Source organism: Rhinopithecus roxellana, chromosome 2 (genome assembly GCF_007565055.1).
Source record: "Rhinopithecus roxellana isolate Shanxi Qingling chromosome 2, ASM756505v1, whole genome shotgun sequence".
Lineage (NCBI taxonomy): Eukaryota > Metazoa > Chordata > Mammalia > Primates > Cercopithecidae > Rhinopithecus > Rhinopithecus roxellana.
In genome coordinates, this window is record NC_044550.1 from 128,118,463 (window position 1) to 128,137,871 (window position 19,409).

The window sequence follows — 19,409 nt, forward strand, 5'->3', positions numbered from 1 at the left end:
TTCAGCATTCTTACTCTACCGTTAACCTCCCAGCGGTCTCACGTAACCAAGAAATGGCTCTGCCTCCACCTCTCCCAAAAGAGTGCCTTAATGTTACAGCTAGGCAGCTTTCTTTTTTTTCTTTTGTGAGACGGAGTCTCGCTCTATCGCCCAGGTTGGAATGCAGTGGCACAATCGCTAGCTGGCTTTTTATTCAGTTAACTCCCTTCTAAGCTTCAGTCCTCCAGAGCTGCCTAAATAGTATACCTCGACTACAAGCCCCTACTAAATTGTTTTCCAAGTAGCCACAGCCTAACTCAGCCTGGCCCACTCTCTGCCATCAGCAAGCATTCATAAAGGTGAAGTGACAGGCCCAGACTGTTAGCACAAGACAAGTGCTCTTGAAACTTTATTTTCAAAGACAGATTTTATGCAATGTATAAATTGTGTTGCAATACCTTTATTTGAAGGCTTTTTCAGAATACACTGCCTTTCATGAAGTATTTTGAGAAGGGAGAGGTGGAGAGGAGAGGCACGGAAAAGCTCACTTGTCTACTCCATCAGTGCATGCACAGCAACACTGACTTTCACCTAAATGATGTATTTGAAACTGAAAGTGCTGTCACAGGACAGGCGTTTGCCTTTGCATCTACCACACAAATCTTGACGGTGGGGCCGTTTAGGGTCCACATGGCGCAGTTTTACTGGGCAGGAACATCTAGTTTGTTTACAACTCTGGGGGAAAAAAAAATACAGAAGGGTGTACAGAAGATAAACCCTTGGTGATTTCCTAGGACTTCAACATTTCTCTAGTCCATTCAAGTACTTATTGAATGCACTCTAAGCAAGGTCCCGTAGTAATCTTGTTTTTCCTCTACATCCCTACCTACCTAGCAATAACAGGGCTAGGAATAGTGGGTGTTGTCTAGCTTTATGGGGAGTTGACTCTAACGGTAAGCAAGCAATATGTTAATTAAGCATTGCTTAAGCACTTGCTTGCTATTAACTGTGCTAAGGGGCTTAGCTAATCTTTAAGAGGAAAGAAGTGTCTAAATTCGCCTCTTATCACACAACTAATGGAGTCTGAATTGCCAATTGAGACAGCCTAATACACTTGACCCCCGTTGGATATTTAGAAGCATTAACACCCTGGGGTGGTGGAGAGAAACTAAGTATGGCAAGCCACTTAGAATCACTGAGATCAGGGCCGGGCATGTTTGTAAAGGAGGATGCCTTAACCACTCTGCTAAGCATGTTTTTGTTAATTTTCTTATACATCTGACTAAGTAGCAAGTAAGGCAAGTATTCTTTCGTATCGCAAGTGAGGTTAACAATTTTAGAAGAGGTTAACAAGAGGATTTGCAAGGGCAGAAAGAAGCTAACACCAAGGCCCCGTTTCCCAGGTGAGTATTGTTTCTACCACTCCTAACAAAAGCCAGTTGAAACCTAAGGTCTGGGGACCTGGCCTCTTTTTGGAAGTATACTCAAACTATACTAAAAACCCTCTACGACAGCCCAGGTCAGACAAAATGCAAAACATCTGACTTACTTGACAGGTGATATCCTCCACTCGGTAAGGGTTATAAGACTTCTGACAAGTTCTGCAAAACTGTTTGAAGTAAACCTGTGATGAGAAAGAAAATAAAACAAAATCGCCTTGACACTTTCAGCGAGAAGATGCCGGTCACTTGGTATTTCTTACCTTGTTAGTTCCCTGTACACACCACACATAAGCACTCTCCCAGCGGACGTTGCAGTCCTTGCAGTGGTAATAGCCATATTTCTGCTCTAAGAACTGAACAACAGGATATGTCAGTTTAACCAACATAAGACCTGAATTATCCTTCATTTCCAGACGTTGGGAAGGAGCTACTTGATATCTGAAACTGTCAACTTCACTCCAGATCATGAAAGAAAGCAGGGTCAGGTTTGGGTATGCCTCTTCAATACAGTAATTAAGTGAGCTAATAGCCTAGTCAAACAATTAAGCAAGCATGGGCCTTAAAGTTCATTTACCAGATTAACTCAGTTCATAAGGCTGGCTGATAAATGAATAAGTAGGGACATAATAAACAGTTCTCTGAAGTTTGGGATTCTTCAGGGAGGCCTTTTAAGATGAAGCCTGATCTTAGACTATGCACATATGAAAGGTATTAAGCTGAAGAAAAATAAGACTCCACATCCAAGGAACTTTAAGGGGTTCACCAAGATCACATTCTTCATGCTGCTAGTTAATTCCCAAACAGTAGTGCCAGGAATCGAAATTGTACGTAAGCCATAATTCATATTCAATATGAACAAAAGTAGTGTTATCTAAACTTCCCTTCTTCCCTCCCCGTGAGTAACCAGTTATACACACGTTTTTAGAGTTAGGCTTTTAGAATTGGAAGGAACTCTGGGGAGCACTTAATTCAGTCTGCTCACCTGTGAGACTGACTGCTAAGTCCAGGAAGGTTATGACTGGCCTAAGATCACACACAGCTCGTGCATGGCCACGCTGGAAAGCCCTGGCCTCTCGATTCACTCCTCATACAATCAGCCTACCGCCACCAACACCGCCCCTCAAAAGGAATACCAGCCTGTGATGGCCGTGGAAGAGACTGCGAAGGACTCCCTCGGGCTTCTTACCTCTTGTGCCTTTCCACTTCTGCTAGGTCACAACTGCCCTCTGCGTGCCCCCAGCCCTTTAAAGGTTCAGCCTGCTGCTCTCGGGCGGCAATACTGAGCAGTCCAAATGCTTTCGCAGTATTGGATTTCTGAGGTGGGGGTGCTTTTTAAAAGCAAAGCAAATTTCTAGGAAGGGGCATTTTAGGAGCTCCAGCTTTCCAATAGCCTGGAAGCTTGTAAAGGAGAAGTCAGAATTGCTGACCAGAATCTCAGCAGTTGAAGGGTTTTTGCCACATCTAGTGCAGAAATGGGAGGGGGATTCTTCGGAATCTACTCTCCTGCCTGCAAGTGCTCCCGAAGTTCAGCTGGGCGTACTCATAGGTCATCCAACCGCGCGGTCAGGACTGGCCTACACGCCCACTGCCCAGGGTTTACAGTGCAAATATGAGGGTTGTGAATGTCCCAAGGGCGTTGCCCTGGCCAGCCTGTGGAGCAGCCGCGGCGAGTAAGTCAGGCTGTCGGGGACATGAGACTGCTGTGGGGGAAGACACCTGTCGCGGTCATTGGCTGTTTCGGAAACACGGAAGTGGCCACGCTTAAGGAAGCGCCGCACCTTCACGTGTACCCGAAGCAGTCACAGGGCCCGGCCCCAGGAAGACACCGGCATCCCCGGGCTCTCCTGTGCCCTGACCGCCCCAGGCCTTACCTGGAAGCGCAGCCGCTCCTTGCCCGGCTCCAGGCTCCGTGGCGACGGCCTCTCTCCCGCAGCGGCCGCCTCCCGTCCGTCGCCGCCGTCTCGGGCCCTCCCTGCCGGCGGAGGTTGCCCCGGGCTCCTTAGCGCCGACCGCGGAGCCGCCTCCCCCTCCTGGGCTTCTCGCCGTGGCAGCTCGGGACCGTCGGTCGGCTGCTCCCAGCTCGCTCGGACAGCGGCCTGGGCCTCGCCGTCGTCGGACTGCGGCCGCCGGGGCGCCTTCCTCGTCCACACCTCCCCCTCCTCTGGGTCTTGAACCCTCGCGGGCGGCGGCCCCCGCTCTCCATTCGATGCCCCGGACCTCTGCTCGCCCGCCGCGGCCCCGGGTCCCTCCAGGAAGGCGGTGAGACAGCGCGAGGCCACCGGCGAGTACACGGCGACTGTGCGCGGGAAGCGCAAGGGCCGCGGGGCGCCGTTCTGGGGGCTGCCCTGCTCCAGGCCTCGACGGGCTGGCTGCTGGGAGTTAGAGCCGCCGCCCGTGGTGCCCTCGGCCACGGGGCCGGCCGGGGACTCGGGGTCGCGGGCCCGGCGCTGCAGCGTGCGCCTCCCCAGCGAGCACTGTACCGCGGCGTCGATGCGCGGGCTCACCTGCACCGCCACGTCGCAGCTGCCGGCCCTCCGGGCGCGCGGCCCGAGACCCGGCCCCACCTGCGCCAGGAGAGCCATGAACTGCGCCCGCTGGTAGCTGTCGAAGTACTCGGCGGCTGTCAGCCTCCAGCAGCCCGGGAAAGACGAGGAGGCGGGAAGGCAGCCCCCGCCGCGGTGCTGCCAGTTACCGCCCGCCGCGCCTTTGCCCTTGGTGGCCACCGGGTACGAGTACGAGCAGGGGGAGCACGCCGGGAACACGTAACCGTCCAGCACCTCGTCCCCCAGGGCCGCCATGGGCGCACAGCTGCCGCCCGCCGCCGCATCCTAAATAGGCTACTCGCCCGGGCGGCCGAGCGGAGGCGGGGACGGCCCTCGGCTGAGGCTCTCACGCTGTACCTCCCTCTACGCCCTTCCAGCCATCGGCCCGCGTCCCCGCCGAGGGGGCCCCTCTCCGTCCTTCTCCCTACGGAAACTCTCCACGCCCGGATGTTGGCACAATGACCCTTAGATTATCTAGAAAGAGGGCTTTCTTTGTGATGAAAGGGCTGATTCGTAAGGGAACCAAGGCGCCCGAGATGGGGAGGATTTCAATGAGAGAAACTCATCACCGGCATCAGCTGAGTGGGCTACTCCCGGTGCCCTAATTGTTCCAGGTGCCTGCGCACCGCCCCCCTCCCCCCGCTCTCCTCTCCCCCGCATTCCCCGCACCAGGAAGCCAAGGCTAGGTCGGGTGCCTCTGGCTAAGCGAGCGAAAGTGCCAAGGTTTGGGAACTGTTCTGGGTCTGTTATTACTCATTAACTCAGATGCTAGTTTAATCTCAGAGCTGCTCTGAGAGACTACCCACTAAGCCCCCTCGGCGAGTTCATGGAGAACCACCCAGGGATCTTCGTCTAGTCGAACTGTTTTCTCCCCTGGAGCATGTCCCTTCCCCCAGTCCCAGTGATGACCGGGAGGTGCCATTTTGCTCTGCTCCAGAGTGGTTCTGCAAAATTTCCCAACCAAATCATTCCTCCAAAAGATAAATTGATTTGGGGTGTGTTTACATAAATGCAGAAGACCAATCGAAAAGAACATGGCCTGTCCACTAGAAAAAATGTTGATTATTCATTAGTAAGTAGATACCAGATCAAATAATCAAATACATTAATGTAACTTTTCTCTGATACTGGTTTGACAAATAGTATATTTCCTTATTTAACTGACCCGTTTTGGAATTTTTCTGAATACAGATCAAAATTCAACATTGTCAGGAATTTTAAGTAGAGCAAGCACACTTTTTTTTTTTTTACAACAATTACACTAAACTCAATTATGCTTAATAAAGATAGCTTGGTTTTACTCATAAGATAGTGCGCCAAAATTCTACATTTCCAAGACCCTGTTTTCTAAAAGCTTCTGTATTTGCAACAGTCATAGAAATTGGTGATGGTAAAAACTAAAAAGCACATTTAATTCAGACTTCAGATTAGCCATTCCAGGTGCAAATTATATTACAGCATTGATTTGTAATTTGTGACAACGTTTGGTTAATACACCAGCAAACCTTAAAGTGAAAAGATCAGAATTGTTACATGTATGATGTGAACCAGTGTCATCTTTTATGTTAACCATGTGCACTACCACACGCCATAAATATGAAGCAATATTTCAGCAAGACAGAAGCTCCTGTGTATCTCCACATTTAGAGAGAAGTCTGAGTGGTTTCCATCATTATTATATTTTCTGCTTTCACTGTGCCATAGGAAGTGTCTGCCATTTCCTCTTCTTTTAGTTTTTTATAAGAAATATCTGTATCTTCATCTTCATCTAGAGGATCTCGCTTGTGCAACATTTCACTTCCATACATTTTATAGATTAAAACAAAAATCCCTGCTTCTGCAGACTGGAAAAGCGCATAGAGCAAAGGAAACATGTACATGCTTCCTATGAATTGCGGCGGAAAGGCCAGTTTTAGAATGGCTGTACAGAGCTGCACATTCTGACTACCTGTTTCCAGACATACAGTCCTCTTGCAGTTGGGTGCAAGATGGAAGAGAGTAGCTAAACCATAACCTGAAGCGTAGCCTGCCAAAGGCATAAAAATTGCTATCACATAAACAGCTGCAGGAATACTTGCCAACAGTTGAGGTCCTAACATAGTGCCGGTCATTATGAAAAGTACCACCAGAGTCACCAGCAGAGACCACAGGGAAACCTAGTAATAGAAAATTACAATGAGATGGTTGAAGATGAATTCAGGCGAGAGAATCCTAAGCTCAGGGAAGAAAACACCCATCTAGTATGATCTCCAACACAAAATGGAGGACCTTTGACAGAATATTTCTGAAGACGGGCAGGCCACCTCTTCAGGAAGCATCCAGACCCACATTGGGCAGCTCTGATTGTTTGGAGGCCTGTCCTTATGTTGAGGGACAATTTGCCTTCTATAGCCTCTAGCAATTGACTTGGATATAGGCTGTCAGGAGCAACAAAGACCAGCTCTTAAAAAAAAAAAAAAAAAAAAAAAAAAAAAAAAAAACCTTTTCTGAAAAACAGCTCTTCAAAAGCTTAAAAACCGGTTATCAGGGAAGGCTACTCTTCTCCAGGCAGATAGTCCCCAGACTTAAAGCCTCCATCACGTAACTTTGTTTTGGTATCCTGACTGTTCTGAACATGTGTTTCATTTGTGAATGTGCCTCTTAAAAACAGGGCATTTAGCACTGAGCCTAATACCCCAGGTATGGTCTGATCATTAGAGCAGACAAGTGGATATTTACTTTCCCTGAACTGAACCCCATGTTTTCCGTAAGAAATTGGTTCTCATTTTACATGCGTTAAAACTTGTGAAACTTGATTAAAATGTCTGAAGCTCAGTGTGTGATCTTTTTAACCCTGAAAATATATTGCAGAGGATTGCTTGCAATATTGAAACAATTACCTATTCTTAGATTATGTAAGAGAAAAAAATGTAAATAAAGATGTGAATAATTCCTTGCAGTTTGGCAACTTTCTCCTTTTTCATTTGTTCATGAGAAACTTCCCATCTGTAAGTCTCTAATGATGCTCAGGTATTATTACAATAGATGGATTTTAGATACAGTACAACTGACTTCTGCATAAAACATGTCATCTTGATGTTCTGACTGGCACATTTCACTCATTCAAATAAAACAGGCGGTATGAATAGTAAGGTGGAAACCTAAAAATTCCTCTCCTACTCCTCCTTCTTATTGGTAGTTAACTTATTATTTTTAATGAGGAGTGGGCAGGGGAAGGAAACTAGATCCAGAGAGAACAGCTTAAATGTTGCTTCTGGTTCCCTGGATAGCTGTGATATCCCTTTTGCAGTCTTTGGGACTGGCATGGCTCTACACTCTTAAAAAATTATTTAAAATTTATCAGCTGGTCACAAATTCTACCCTAGAGGATGCCGCAATAATTATTATATAAGGTACAGATACTACAGATGTACAATTGGCAGAAACCAAGCTATTACATGTAAAAGCATACCACTTCAAAGTATGTCACATTAAAAGCATTGACAATCTGATTTATTCATTTTGAAATATTGGCTCCAAAGTCCCTTAGAACTATTTTAAATCATTTGGGCAAGCATTGACATTGAATGCTCATTTTGAAGTGTTTGCAAAGGTGTAACAATTATATAAACCGTTTCTTAATAGTGTGTTAAAGAATAGGGCTAGGTTAACCTTAAATTCAAAGGTAGCTAATCTTATTGATCTATTATATTTGAATATTAAATACATTAATTTATTAATATATTTATATTAAATATACTTCTGTTTTTGGTGTGTAGGTCATTTGACTGACTTTCTCTTAGACTTCCTAAGGTTTTATAGTAAATGCCATCACGTTAATAGCATTAGCTTAATGATTAAGATTAACAAGTTCTTAATGCATCTCAAGAGTATGAATATACACAACAGGTATTAATATATGTGTATTTACATGTACACATATATTTTTACATTGACATATACATGTTTATTATGGAGCAGGATTTGTTTTACTCAGGGCTGGATATATGCACAGAAAAGAACTCTCTACTTTTCATATTAATAAAAGCTGACTATATGATCAGATTACTTTAGAAAATAAATTAAGTAAAACAAAAGATTATGTCTTCTTCAATCTACATAATTGAAACATTAAGGTGGCTCTTTTTCTCTTCATTTGTCTAAAGGAATTTGCCTGTGCATTTTGCAGTAATAGTTTCGTATTTTATTTGATTAATTACCTGAAGTCAGCATCCTGGTCATGGTTTATTCTTTTTCACTACTATTTTTGAATTTTCAAAGACAGCTTAATTTTACAAAGATTTTTTTTCCTCTAGTCCACTACTAGAATCTACTAAACTACTACTAAACTACTAAAATCTCTACTGCTACAGAAAGCATTAATTTGTTTAAAAATCAAAGCCTTAGGAGAAATATTGCACAAATTATAAAAATCCCCCATCTTTTCACTAGCTTTAGAAGCCATAAATATTGCAATGGAGAAAGAAAAAGAAACACGTTTAGTGAGGGCAATATAACCTCCATTATTTATCCAGGACCCGATTTTATTTTGTGCTTTAAAGCCAATATTTTGTGTGTTCTATTACTACAATGTAACTTTTCCATTACTTTTTGTCCTATTAGTATCAACTACTTTTAAAAATTTAGTAAAATGTTAAAGGAACCTACTACAGAGTTTCTCAGAATTCCAGTTCCATTTTTGAAAAGATAGCCATGCATTTCTAAAATACTGCACCAATTCTATTAAAGTAATTTTATTTAATCTGCTTTGATTTTTAATTATATACAATTAGTGGAAAATATGTTGCCATTTAATTACACTGTCATCTTCCCCACCCCTCTATGATCTGTTTCCTCCCGATGAGTACTGATAGTTCTTTTATGCTGGTTTTGATTAAGCTGTGTCTTAATTAAAGCTATTATTCTAGGAATCCCAAAAGTGGAAGTTATCTTCATAGCATAAACCTTTTTTAAAAAATTTTATCCATGCAACTATTTCCAAGTCCTTTTCTTCCTTTCTCCCTTCTCCAAACTTCCTCACATTTCTGCTGTGGGTCAGAGATCAAGGGCTCTCCAAGCTAGTATGGAAAGGGAAGAGGGGCCTTACCTTCACAATGTAGTCAGCCACCCGGCTGTATTTGTAGCGAATGAAGACGCCCAACCCGATAGGGATGAGAGTGCTGCAGAGAGTCAGGGTCACGGTCCCTAGGGGTAGTAACTGCACGATAGGGGTGTTGATCCAAGCCCAGCTGTAGATCCACAGGCACAGGGGCATCAAGACAAGGGCCAGAAGAGTGGAGGAGATGGTCATGATGATGCTGCAGAAAAGGGAATGAGCAGAAATCAGAACGAGCTTTGAGTCAAACAGCCAGCCAACCTTTTTATTGTTTGTTGAGAAGGTGAAAGGGGAGACTGCGAGTCCTAGGGTTGAAGTCTGGGCAGAACCTACATCATCCAAGGAGAGTGCCAAGAGAGCAGCACGTCTAAGACCAGTGGAATTATGAACCCAAGGCAGGGGGAAAAAACAAGCCCCCTGTCTCAGTACTGCTGCCCTCGGCTTTATAAAGTCTATTGAGCCTGGATGATTCTGAGGGGAAGGAGCGTTCTTCCTTGCAAGCCTGCTGCAGGTAAGCCATGGTAAAGCTGCTGACTGCTACTTGTTGGCTGAACTCAACAATCCTGCCCTCTATGTGAGATTAGTTTCTCTGACGGGCCAGTAGCCCTATTTTACTTTTACGTTGCCGGCGAGTTCTAGTTCAGCTTTCCCCTTCTCTTTGTCTCCCACTGGACAACGACCTGCGGTGCCAGCCCAATGCTAGGAGAGGACGGCGAGGGACCCTGCTGAAGTGCCGCGCTGCGCATGGAATCCCGGCCTTGGAGCAGCCCATCGCCGTCTAGCTCGCTCCCCCAGCAGCACAACCTGCAGGTCGGCCTTGACTTCTAAAGCCTGGGGGTCATCATCTTCCTCTCCTTTCCTCCTCCTTCCTCCACGCCTGATTCCAACCCCCACACTGCCTCTGTCATTCATCCTGAGCCCACGGCCGTAAACGCGCGGCTGGGATGAGACAGATGCCCAAGGAATAGACAGATCCGTACCTGAGGTTCATGTCGCCGTCAACTAGCAGAGACATAAGATTTGAGAGATTGCCGCCGGGACAGCAGCCACACAGGAGCACCGCCACGGCGGCCACCTCGTCCAGCTTGAAGGCGAGGGCCAGCAGGAAGGCCAGCAGCGGCAGGAGGCCGAACTGACAGAGCGCGGCCAGCATCGCGCCCACGGGCCGGCGGACGTGCGCCCCGAAGTGGTTTACGTCCACCGTGCAGCCCAGGCCCAGCATGGTGATACACAGGGCGGCGCCCACGAACACGTTCAGCCCGTGGTTCAGCGGCGTGTCCCAGAACGGGGGCGCGTGGGGCGCCCAGGGCCGAGGGAACGGGGAAGGGCCGTGGCTCGCCGCGCCGCCCGCGAGGCCGCTGGTCGTGGGCTCCGGGGTCGGAGTGGGACCCGGGGTGAAGCCGAGGCTCGAACCCGGCCCGAGGCTGAGCCCGGGGCCGGGGCCGGCGCTGGAGGCAGGGGCGAGGGCGAGGTCCGTGCCAGGGCCCGGGCTGCTGGCGTTGGGCGCCAGGGTGAAGTTGTCCCGCAGCAGAGGGGCGAAGAGCAGGGTCGCGTTGTCGGTGCCGTCCATGGCGCGGTCCGAGCTGCGGATTCCAGTCCCGTCCCGCGGTCGCCGCAGCCGCCGCCCGTCGTTCTGCCCGTCGGTCTCCCAGCCGCGGCTGCGCGCAGCTGACTTGCTCGGCGGCGTCGGGGACGGCGGGCCTGTCTCCGCTCCCGGGTCTGCCGCCGCCCGCAGCCTGGCACTCCGCGCAGCACGGCCCCCCGAGTGAACCCAATCGCTGCGCCGGGTCCGCGTCCCGGCCCCGCGCCCCGCAGGCCCCGCCCCGCCCCGCCGCCCGGTCCCCTCCTGTGAATAGCCAGTAAGTGGTTCTGTTAGAGTGTAGCCAGGGGCGGAACAAAGACCTGACAAAGGACCAGAGCAAGAAAAAACCGCTCCTGGCTGCCGATCAAGTTCTCTGATGGGCTCTGCCTCTTTATAATGAAATCTGGAGACCCAGACACACAAAGTGGAGGAGGTGGGTGGATAACCTCATCGATGCACGCGCATAGACCATAGAAACTGTTCCTATAGCCTGCAGCCCTAAAAGGGGTGCTTGACTTAATACCATCGTTTCTCTGGTAAGCATGACACGATATCTGGCTTGAATTTGCAAACAATTTTTTGAATGATTTTCATGTTCAGTCTTAAAGTAGAATGTAATAATAATATAGCGGGTTTTGTGTAAGTGCGTGTGCATTATTTCGTTCGATTCTTACAGCAAAGCCGTGAGATAGATACAATTTTTACAAGCTCGATTTTTACAAACGAAGAAACTGAGGCACGGGGAAGTGTCAGTCTTGTCAACCGAACCCACAAGTACCTGGCTGAATCTGCACGGTGATGTGTCCTTAAAGAGGGCAGAGAAGAGCTTGGTTAATAACAGTCTCCATGAAAAATGTGTGTTTAAGAATATATTGGCAGGTAGAGAGAGGATATTTCAGTGGTCACAGATTTACGAAGCTTTGTGAGTAAAGCCCTGGCATTAGGATTAAAGGACTGAGAAGAAATAAAGTGCTGAGATTCCCTGCTTGAGACAGGTTTATCCCAAAACAAATCAAAAGCAGAGTTCTTATGAATGGAGATGCAACAACGTTTAAGTTAGTCACTAGATGGCAGGTAGAAAGGAAAAGAATTTCTCTGCTTACCAACCAGGTGGGGTCTCTTGAGGAGGCATCTAGCTCCCTGGGGGTGACCATAAAGTGATAGTCACTTAGTTGTGAAAACCAACAGGAATTTCTAGAGTGAAATCAAGGCTCAGTCTTAGCCCAGGGTTGCTTTCACAAGGAGCCAAGACAGTGAATTCTTCTGTCCAGGAACTTTTCCCTAACTCCTGTTCTGGCACAGAGTGACTTCTATTACCCAAGGATGGACTGAGCCTTTCCTCCTCCCCAAATCTCATGAAGATGACAGAGACTATGAAAAGTAAGACTAAATGCAAAGCATATTGCACTCTTCATCATAAATAATTTATTTTTCTTCACTGGACTGTAAATTCCATGAGGGCAGAGCTTTTACAAGCATTTAGGAGGATAATGTACCTTTACACTTTTCCAAAACACTAAACTCAGAAAAAAAAACTTCAGTGAGCTCTGTAGAGCTTTAAAGGACCAAAAATATTTTAAGCTTACACGTCAGCACAAATATATTTGTGACCAAAAATATTTTAAGCTTACATGTCAGCTTATGCAGGTAAAAAGAAAGATATTCAGATATACAACGATCCATGCTACCCAACTTTACACTAGTAGTCCCCAGGGAAGGTGTGTGGAGAAACAGACAAGATAAGGAGGGAAGGCACTGCTGAGCCATCACAGTCTTGAAACCACAGGATGAGATAAGCCAAGAATACAAATGGCAAGGGATACAGCTGAAGCCAACTGTGCAGGCACCATTCCTATTTGCCTCAGAACCCTTTGTCGTGTTAATGATATTAAAATTCACAATCACATTAAATAAGCAGTAATTAGAGGCAGACCAACTCAACTCATCCAACTACCTCCTCTCAGGGTTTAGGGAGGGACCTGGGAGGCAACTTGTGCAATGGGCGAAGACTGAAAAGAGAAAGGGGCCTGGCACGTGGCTTTTGTCTGCAGTCCCAGCAATTTGGGAGGCTGAGGCAGACGGATCACTTGAGGACAGAAATTTGAGACCAGCCTGGCCAACATGCTGAAACTGCATCTGAACTAAAAAGACAAAAATTAGCTGTGTGTGGTGGTGCGCACCTGTAGTCCCAGCTGCTCAGGAGGTTGAGGCAGAATTGCTTGAACCTGGGAGGTGGAAGTTGCAGAGAGCCAAGATGGTGACTCTGCAGTCCAGCCTGGGTGACAGACTGAGACTCCATCTGAAAAAATAAACAGAAGGGGATGATGGGCTGGGATTGTAAATCATGACGCATGCTGCACCTGCAATCTTGGGGGTTTCTTGGGACCTACAGACCTGATGTCATTCCTGCTGATGGGGTGATTGTCAGTGTGAAGAAAACAGGTGTTCTGGCCTCCCCTTCTTTCTCATCTTCCTCACTATGTATGAGAACATGCTAGGATTAGGATTAAGCCCAATCTCCAGGTGTGATGACACAGTGTGATGACACTGGTGTGGTGACACTGGTGAAGTGTTCTTTTCCCACGGGGGAAAGAATATGTAAAAGGGAGAGATAACATAGTACTTAGAAAATACAGCCAGGCATGGAGCTCATGCCCATGGGAGGCCAAGGTGGGCAAATCGCTTGAGCCCAGGAATCTGATACCACCCTGGACAGCATGGTGAAACCCTGTCTCTACAAAAACTACAAAAATTGGCCAGACATGGTGTCACATGCCTGTGGTGGCATATGCCTATGGTACCAGCTACTTGGGAGGCTGAGGTGGAAGGATCGCTTGAGCACAGGAGGGCAAGGCTGCAGTGAGCCATGATCGTGCCACTGTACTCAGGCATGGATGACAGCAAACCCTGTCAAAAAAAAAGGAAAAGAAGGAAGGAAGGAGGGAGAGAGGGAGGGAGGGAGGGAGGGAGGGAAGGAAGGAAGGAAGGAAGGAAGGAAGGAAGGAAGGAAGGAAGGAAGGAAGGAAGGAAGGAAGGAAGGAAGGGAGGAGGGAGGGAGGGAGGGAGGAAGGGAGGAAGGGGAGAGAAATTAAGCTAGCTATTTGGGGAAAAATAAATTTAGAGCTTTACAGCACAGTGTATACCAAAGCTAATTCCAAGTAAATTAAAGGGTTAACTATTATAATAATAATAATGCAACAAAATACTAGAGAAAAAGATTGGCAAGTGTTTATCTCCTCTTTGGATAGGGGACATTTTTCTAATCAAAAAAGTAACAGAGGAAATCATAATGGGGAGCTCAGTAGATACGGATACATAAAAACTTTCAACTTTGTTATAGTAAAAACATCATTTAAGAAATTAAGAGAAAATGTATGAGTAATTTATAAAAGTTTTATTGTGTTATTTTATAGGAAAAGAGGCAAATGACATGAATAGACACAAGATCACAAAAGAGATGCAAGCAGCCAACATGTTTATGAAAATATTCACATTCACTAGTAACCATAGCAATTAAATTGAAGCAATTAGATGTCATATTTCAGTACTGGGAAATATTCAGATATATGCTATTATGCTATAGTGGCAAGGATACAATCAACTTGGATATATCCTACCATAGAAACAATCATGGAAAGAGAGCACCTACTTCCAGGAGTTCTCATAAAAGTCCTGGGATTAACTTGGGATTAATAAGGGAGAACTATCGTACAATAATGTTTGGCCACTTTTCTTGAAAGCAAGCTAGAAGGCTTTTTAAAAATAGAAGTAATTAAATAAAAAGTTAAATAGAAAATAGGCAAGAGAAGTGTACCCATCCTTCAACCAATCATTGTGGCCACAGGATGGAATGCTTTCACTCAAGCAAGGGAGTGGTCTCATCCCCACTCAAGACACATCAACTAAAACTTGGGGAAGGGATTCCCCAGAGGAATAGTGGGTGCTGTTAACAGAAAGAGAAAAAATGGATGTTGAGTAAGTAGAAAAGCAAAAACGGTTCACAGAAGTTATATTCAGTACCTCAGCACCCCTCGAAGGTGTTTGAGGGCTTCTTCCATTGTATTTCCAGAAGCAAGTACTACTACCTTAAGAATCTTTGTCAATATGCTGTTTTAAAAGCTTCGTATTTTGTGCTTACTTAACTACTAGTGAAATAGAACTTTTTCAGTTTAATAATAAAAATACTTTATTATAAATTATGTATTTTGCCTATTTACAGAAATCATCTGACTTGTGGAAAATTTACGTACAACGATAAGACCTGGTAGAAGAAAAATCAGAAGTAACCTAAGTATCCAACAATAGGCAGCGGGTTGAGTAGACTGCTTTTATTTATATAATAGAATAAATACTATGCAACTATTCTAAATTTCCATTATATATTTTTATGTGAAAAAGCAAGTTATGTACAGTTTTGCACTGATTTCTTTCTTTTATATTTTGTTTTTAAAAAAAAAAAAAATTGTACAGATGTTGCATTGTCCAGGCTGGAGTGCAGTAGCTATTCATAGGCATGGCCATAGCAGACTGCAGCCTGGCTCTTGGCCCCAGTTTCTTTAAAAGTACTTTTATAGTTACATTCAAAAAGACTGGGCCAAAATATACTGGATTATGAAGGATTTTTGCACTCCTTTTTGTTTTCTTTTCTTTCTTCTTGAGACAGAGTCTCACTCTGTTGCCCAGGCTGGAGTACAGTGTCATGATCTTGGCTCACTGCAACCTCCGCCTCCCAGGTTCAAGCGATTCTCCTGTCTCAGCCTTCCAAGTATCTGGGATTACAGGCACCTGGCATTAGTGACTAACCGGTAGGTAGTGTAGACAGGCAGCCATCAGTCACTGAGTAGCCAGGCTCAGTAATTAGATCAACTGTCTCAGTATCTCAGTGCTTGTGTTCAAGGAATCCTTATTTCATTTAATAATGGCCCTAAAGTGCAACAGTAGTGATGCCGGCATATTGTCATAATTGTCCTATTTTATTACCAGTTATTGTTGTTAATATTTTACTGCAACTAATTTATAAACTAAACTTCGTAAGAGGTATGTATTTATAGAAAAAAACATAGTAGATAAATATAGGGTTCAGTACTATCCACAGATTCAGACATCCACTGGGGTCTTAGGACATATTCCCTGAGGATAAAGGGGGACTATTGTACAGACATGTTTGTTTTGGTCACTTTTGTTGAAAGGAAGCTTGAAGGTTTCCTCTTAATAGAGATCCGTCAAACAGGAGAGCTGATGGAATATTGTTCCTAGCTGATTTGTATCTAAAAGCAACATGGCCTGTTGATTATATTTGCTTTATATAATTAAGTCTATTTTACAGAATAAATGTCCATTTCTAACAACATTAATTAGTCTTTAATAACTAACTAATGATGGATATAACCAAGTATTATTTTCTGTGCCCAAAATGTATATCACTCTTAAAACACTTACTAATCCCAAATATTACATTTATACACGTGGCACGAAAGTCTGGATACTCTAAATCAGTGAGGGCCTGGCTTGTCTGCTCATGGTGAACTCAAGCATATTAAAACCTGCTCAGGAATGTCTGGGTGGCCTGGTGGACCAGCCAGGCAGAGGTCATATTTATGGAAGCCTCACTGGTAGATGCCGAATAAAAATACAAGACATCCAGTTACATTTGCATTTCAGATGAACAATAAATATGTTTTTAGTATAAAGATGTTTCAACTATTTCACCTGGCAACCTTACCTGGAGACAGATGATTGTTAGAAAACTGAGATGGCATGGTGGCCTCCAGGGGCTAAGCTCTCCATGCATTTAGGAAATAAACCCTAAATTCCAAGAAATATACTAGGTGGGCAAAGAGGAGGTGCACAAGCATGGGCTAGGGATGCTGTCTGGGGATTGGTGAAGAGGAGGCAGTGTGGGTTGAGGCTCTCTCTTGTCCCCTAGGGAATTTTGGCCTAGTTCTGTGTGGAGAGGGCAGCTATAGTATCGGAGATAAATATGTTTTGTACCTGAATAACAGTTTAATATGAGTGAGAGGAAGACATTGGGACACAAGAACCTTAGAGCAGGCAGTACTTTGGGAAGAAAGTGAATGTAAATTGGACAATGACAAAAGTGGTCCTGGTCTCTCAATGGGACCAGGAAGCCATGAGGTGAGCCACAGGGAGGAGCTGAGGGGAAGTGGACCCATGACTGTCAAAATGGAGGAGGGCGCTTAGAGACACTTACACTCTCAGTGAACGCCTCTGTAGTGAGTCCAGTGTTGTTTATCTCAATTATTTTGCTCCCAGCACTGTTCCCCTCTTCTTCTGGGAAATAGGCTCTCCCTTTTGGGAGGAATCACACCTCCAATGGCTCCTACCATAAAGTCCAAATGGAAGCTGCTCCCTTCCTACAGGACCCCACTTCTGAGTTGTCAGTGATAGCTTAGGGATGGGCCTCCCATATCCACTCTGAATCCATCTTCATAAGAGTTCAAGGTAGCCCTAAGCAGGGCTCAGATTTTAATATTAGTTTGTGGGGAAAAATTCATTTATAAGTAAGTAAATTTGCCCTTGAAAATCCTTTAAATACCTATAACAACAAAATAATCTTTATCCATCAAAGCCACAATGACATTCTTTCCCCAGTATGGGAATAGCTGATTACCAGGTAGAGTGGCCAGCTTTGGGGTCATAGTATAAGAAAGAACCCTCTGAACTTTCCTCCAGATGCTCAGGCCATGATAAGCACAGGGAGTTGAGGCTGACCTTAGTAGCTGCAGATCCATATTTCCTGGCTCACGTATCATTCATGTAATCTCTCTCGTTTTATCCCTCATTTAATTCTCATAGTTGAATTTGTGAAAGTTAAATTTTGCATTTGATGTGATGCCAGGAATCAACATTCTACCCTCAGTGACTGATTTGGAGGTGGAGAGTCATCCACCCTGGCCTGGGATCCTTCCCTGCGATTTTTTTTTTTTTTTTTTTTTTTTTTTTTTTTTTTTTTTTTAAATAAGAGCCACGGGGAAGAGGCCTTTCCTCTCTAGTTAAGAAGTTGGGAAATTGTGAGCTCAGAAACTGCTACTAACTATGGTTCATTTTATGATATCACCCAGCCTGGGAGAACAAGGCCAAAAATAAAAGCTGAATTAAGGGAGATGAGAGGAGAAAAGAGAAAGTGCAGGCATCACCAAGACCCTGTTCTGGTCCTTTCCAACAACACTCCTCACCTAGCTGGTTATATGAACTGTTAAATCTTCTTTTTTTAGCCAAGCTAGTTCAAGTTGCAACTGAAGGAGTCCCTAAGTAATAAGGCCATTTCCATGAAATGGTTACCAAAAAAAAGGAGCATTAGGTATCCGATAACTTTCTAGGTGGTATTTCCGAGTCCAAGGTTTTACTGTTACCTTCAGGGTGACCCATATTCCTGGATTGCAGCCTCAAATTCATGTGGCCAAGGGGAATTATGGGCTACATTCAGTTTTTCCACAAAACAAGCAATTGCTAACAGCATAATCTATCATCAAGGACAACCAGCTTTCCATACCTAGAGACAATCTTAACCATTATCAAATACACCTAGAGCTAACAGGTAGCTATGTATAATATAACTTTCTGTGCCTTGTAACTAATCTAGCTCCTGTGTTGAGATCATCTTGGCATCTCAGAGTTGATCTGTGTGTAGCTGTTGCTTCCAAACCTCCTGCCGCATTTTTGAAGCTGTGATTCCTCATGTCCTTGCATGACTGTCCCCAGCCTATCCTGTTTGTTCTGATAACACGTCAGATCTCATACAGCAATCAGCTTTGTAAAGGTACCAGTTCATCGGCTCTCAAATCATATGATTCAATTGCCTAGTCCTTACCAAAAAGGCATCAACTGAGGTTTCGTTTATTCCAGGCCCTCCTTTCCTGTTATCTCCAAGTCTGTACCACAGGGGTTCAGCTTTCTACAGATTTCTTCAAGGCTTAAGAAAGGTTTGCTTTAATGGGAAGATTGTTTTCACTCTCTCTTTTCTCTGCTAATCTTCTATTCTTTGATCAATCCAATCCTTGTTTTTATCTATTCTTTAACCTAACATTTCAACTTGTTTTCAGTGCATGTTTTTTAAGCCTTTCCTGGGGATTTCACATGACTATCTTTGTATGGCACAAAGTCTTGTATCAGGAGGCATTTGTCATCTGATAAACTGAAAAGGAATAAACAATATCTACAAAGCTCTAGCAGGATATTAAACTGAGAATTTATTTGATCTAAACATAAAAAACTCCAGTGATATGTTTCAAGGCTCACTACTGAAAAATTACCTCTTGTTGAGTAACCAGACTACACAGTGAATAGCAAAAATGAGATGAAAGAAATTTTATTAAAATTGGACTCTACTAATTGGTTTGGGTTTGGACTATTTAATTTTCTGTCACACCACACAAAGTTGATAAGCATTAACATTCTTTATTTTAGAAAGTGTTATTTTGAAACCTTCCTTAAAGGTAGATTTTTCTTGAAATAATTATAAATATCTCGTCCATTATACAGGAATCAAATCACAGAAACAACCTCTTGCTCACTCACTGGTGTTGGCAGAATTGTAAAGAACGCTGATAAACCATTATCTGTTAATAATTTTATGTTTTGTACGTCTTTTCTAACTCCAAACATTGAATTGGTCTTGCAATTCAAGAGATCTGGGAATTATTACCCAACGCTGCTGTTCACCAGCACCTGTCATTGCTATCCATTGCCCTGCCTTGTCTAGAATATTGACTGGGGGACAGTGGAGAAGGTCACTGCTTTCCCCCACT

General features: G+C 44.7%; 2 protein-coding genes across 2 annotated transcripts; both read right to left on the reverse strand.

The window, feature by feature from the left end:
• Positions 1–570: 570 nt before the first annotated feature.
• ZAR1 (zygote arrest 1) lies at positions 571–4,219 on the reverse strand. The gene is made up of 4 exons (XM_010386371.2): positions 3,293–4,219; positions 1,682–1,774; positions 1,529–1,603; positions 571–714 (listed from the first exon to the last, which is right to left on the reverse strand). Exons 1-4 carry the CDS (start codon positions 4,217–4,219, stop codon positions 571–573), a joined length of 1,239 nt encoding a protein of 412 aa, XP_010384673.1.
• Positions 4,220–5,345: 1,126 nt separating this feature from the next.
• SLC10A4 (solute carrier family 10 member 4) lies at positions 5,346–10,820 on the reverse strand. The gene is made up of 3 exons (XM_010386370.1): positions 10,040–10,820; positions 9,051–9,261; positions 5,346–6,120 (listed from the first exon to the last, which is right to left on the reverse strand). The coding sequence occupies exons 1-3, from the start codon at positions 10,627–10,629 to the stop codon at positions 5,608–5,610; spliced, it is 1,314 nt and encodes a 437-aa protein (XP_010384672.1). The 5' UTR covers positions 10,630–10,820; the 3' UTR covers positions 5,346–5,607.
• Between the last annotated feature and the right edge of the window lie 8,589 nt (positions 10,821–19,409).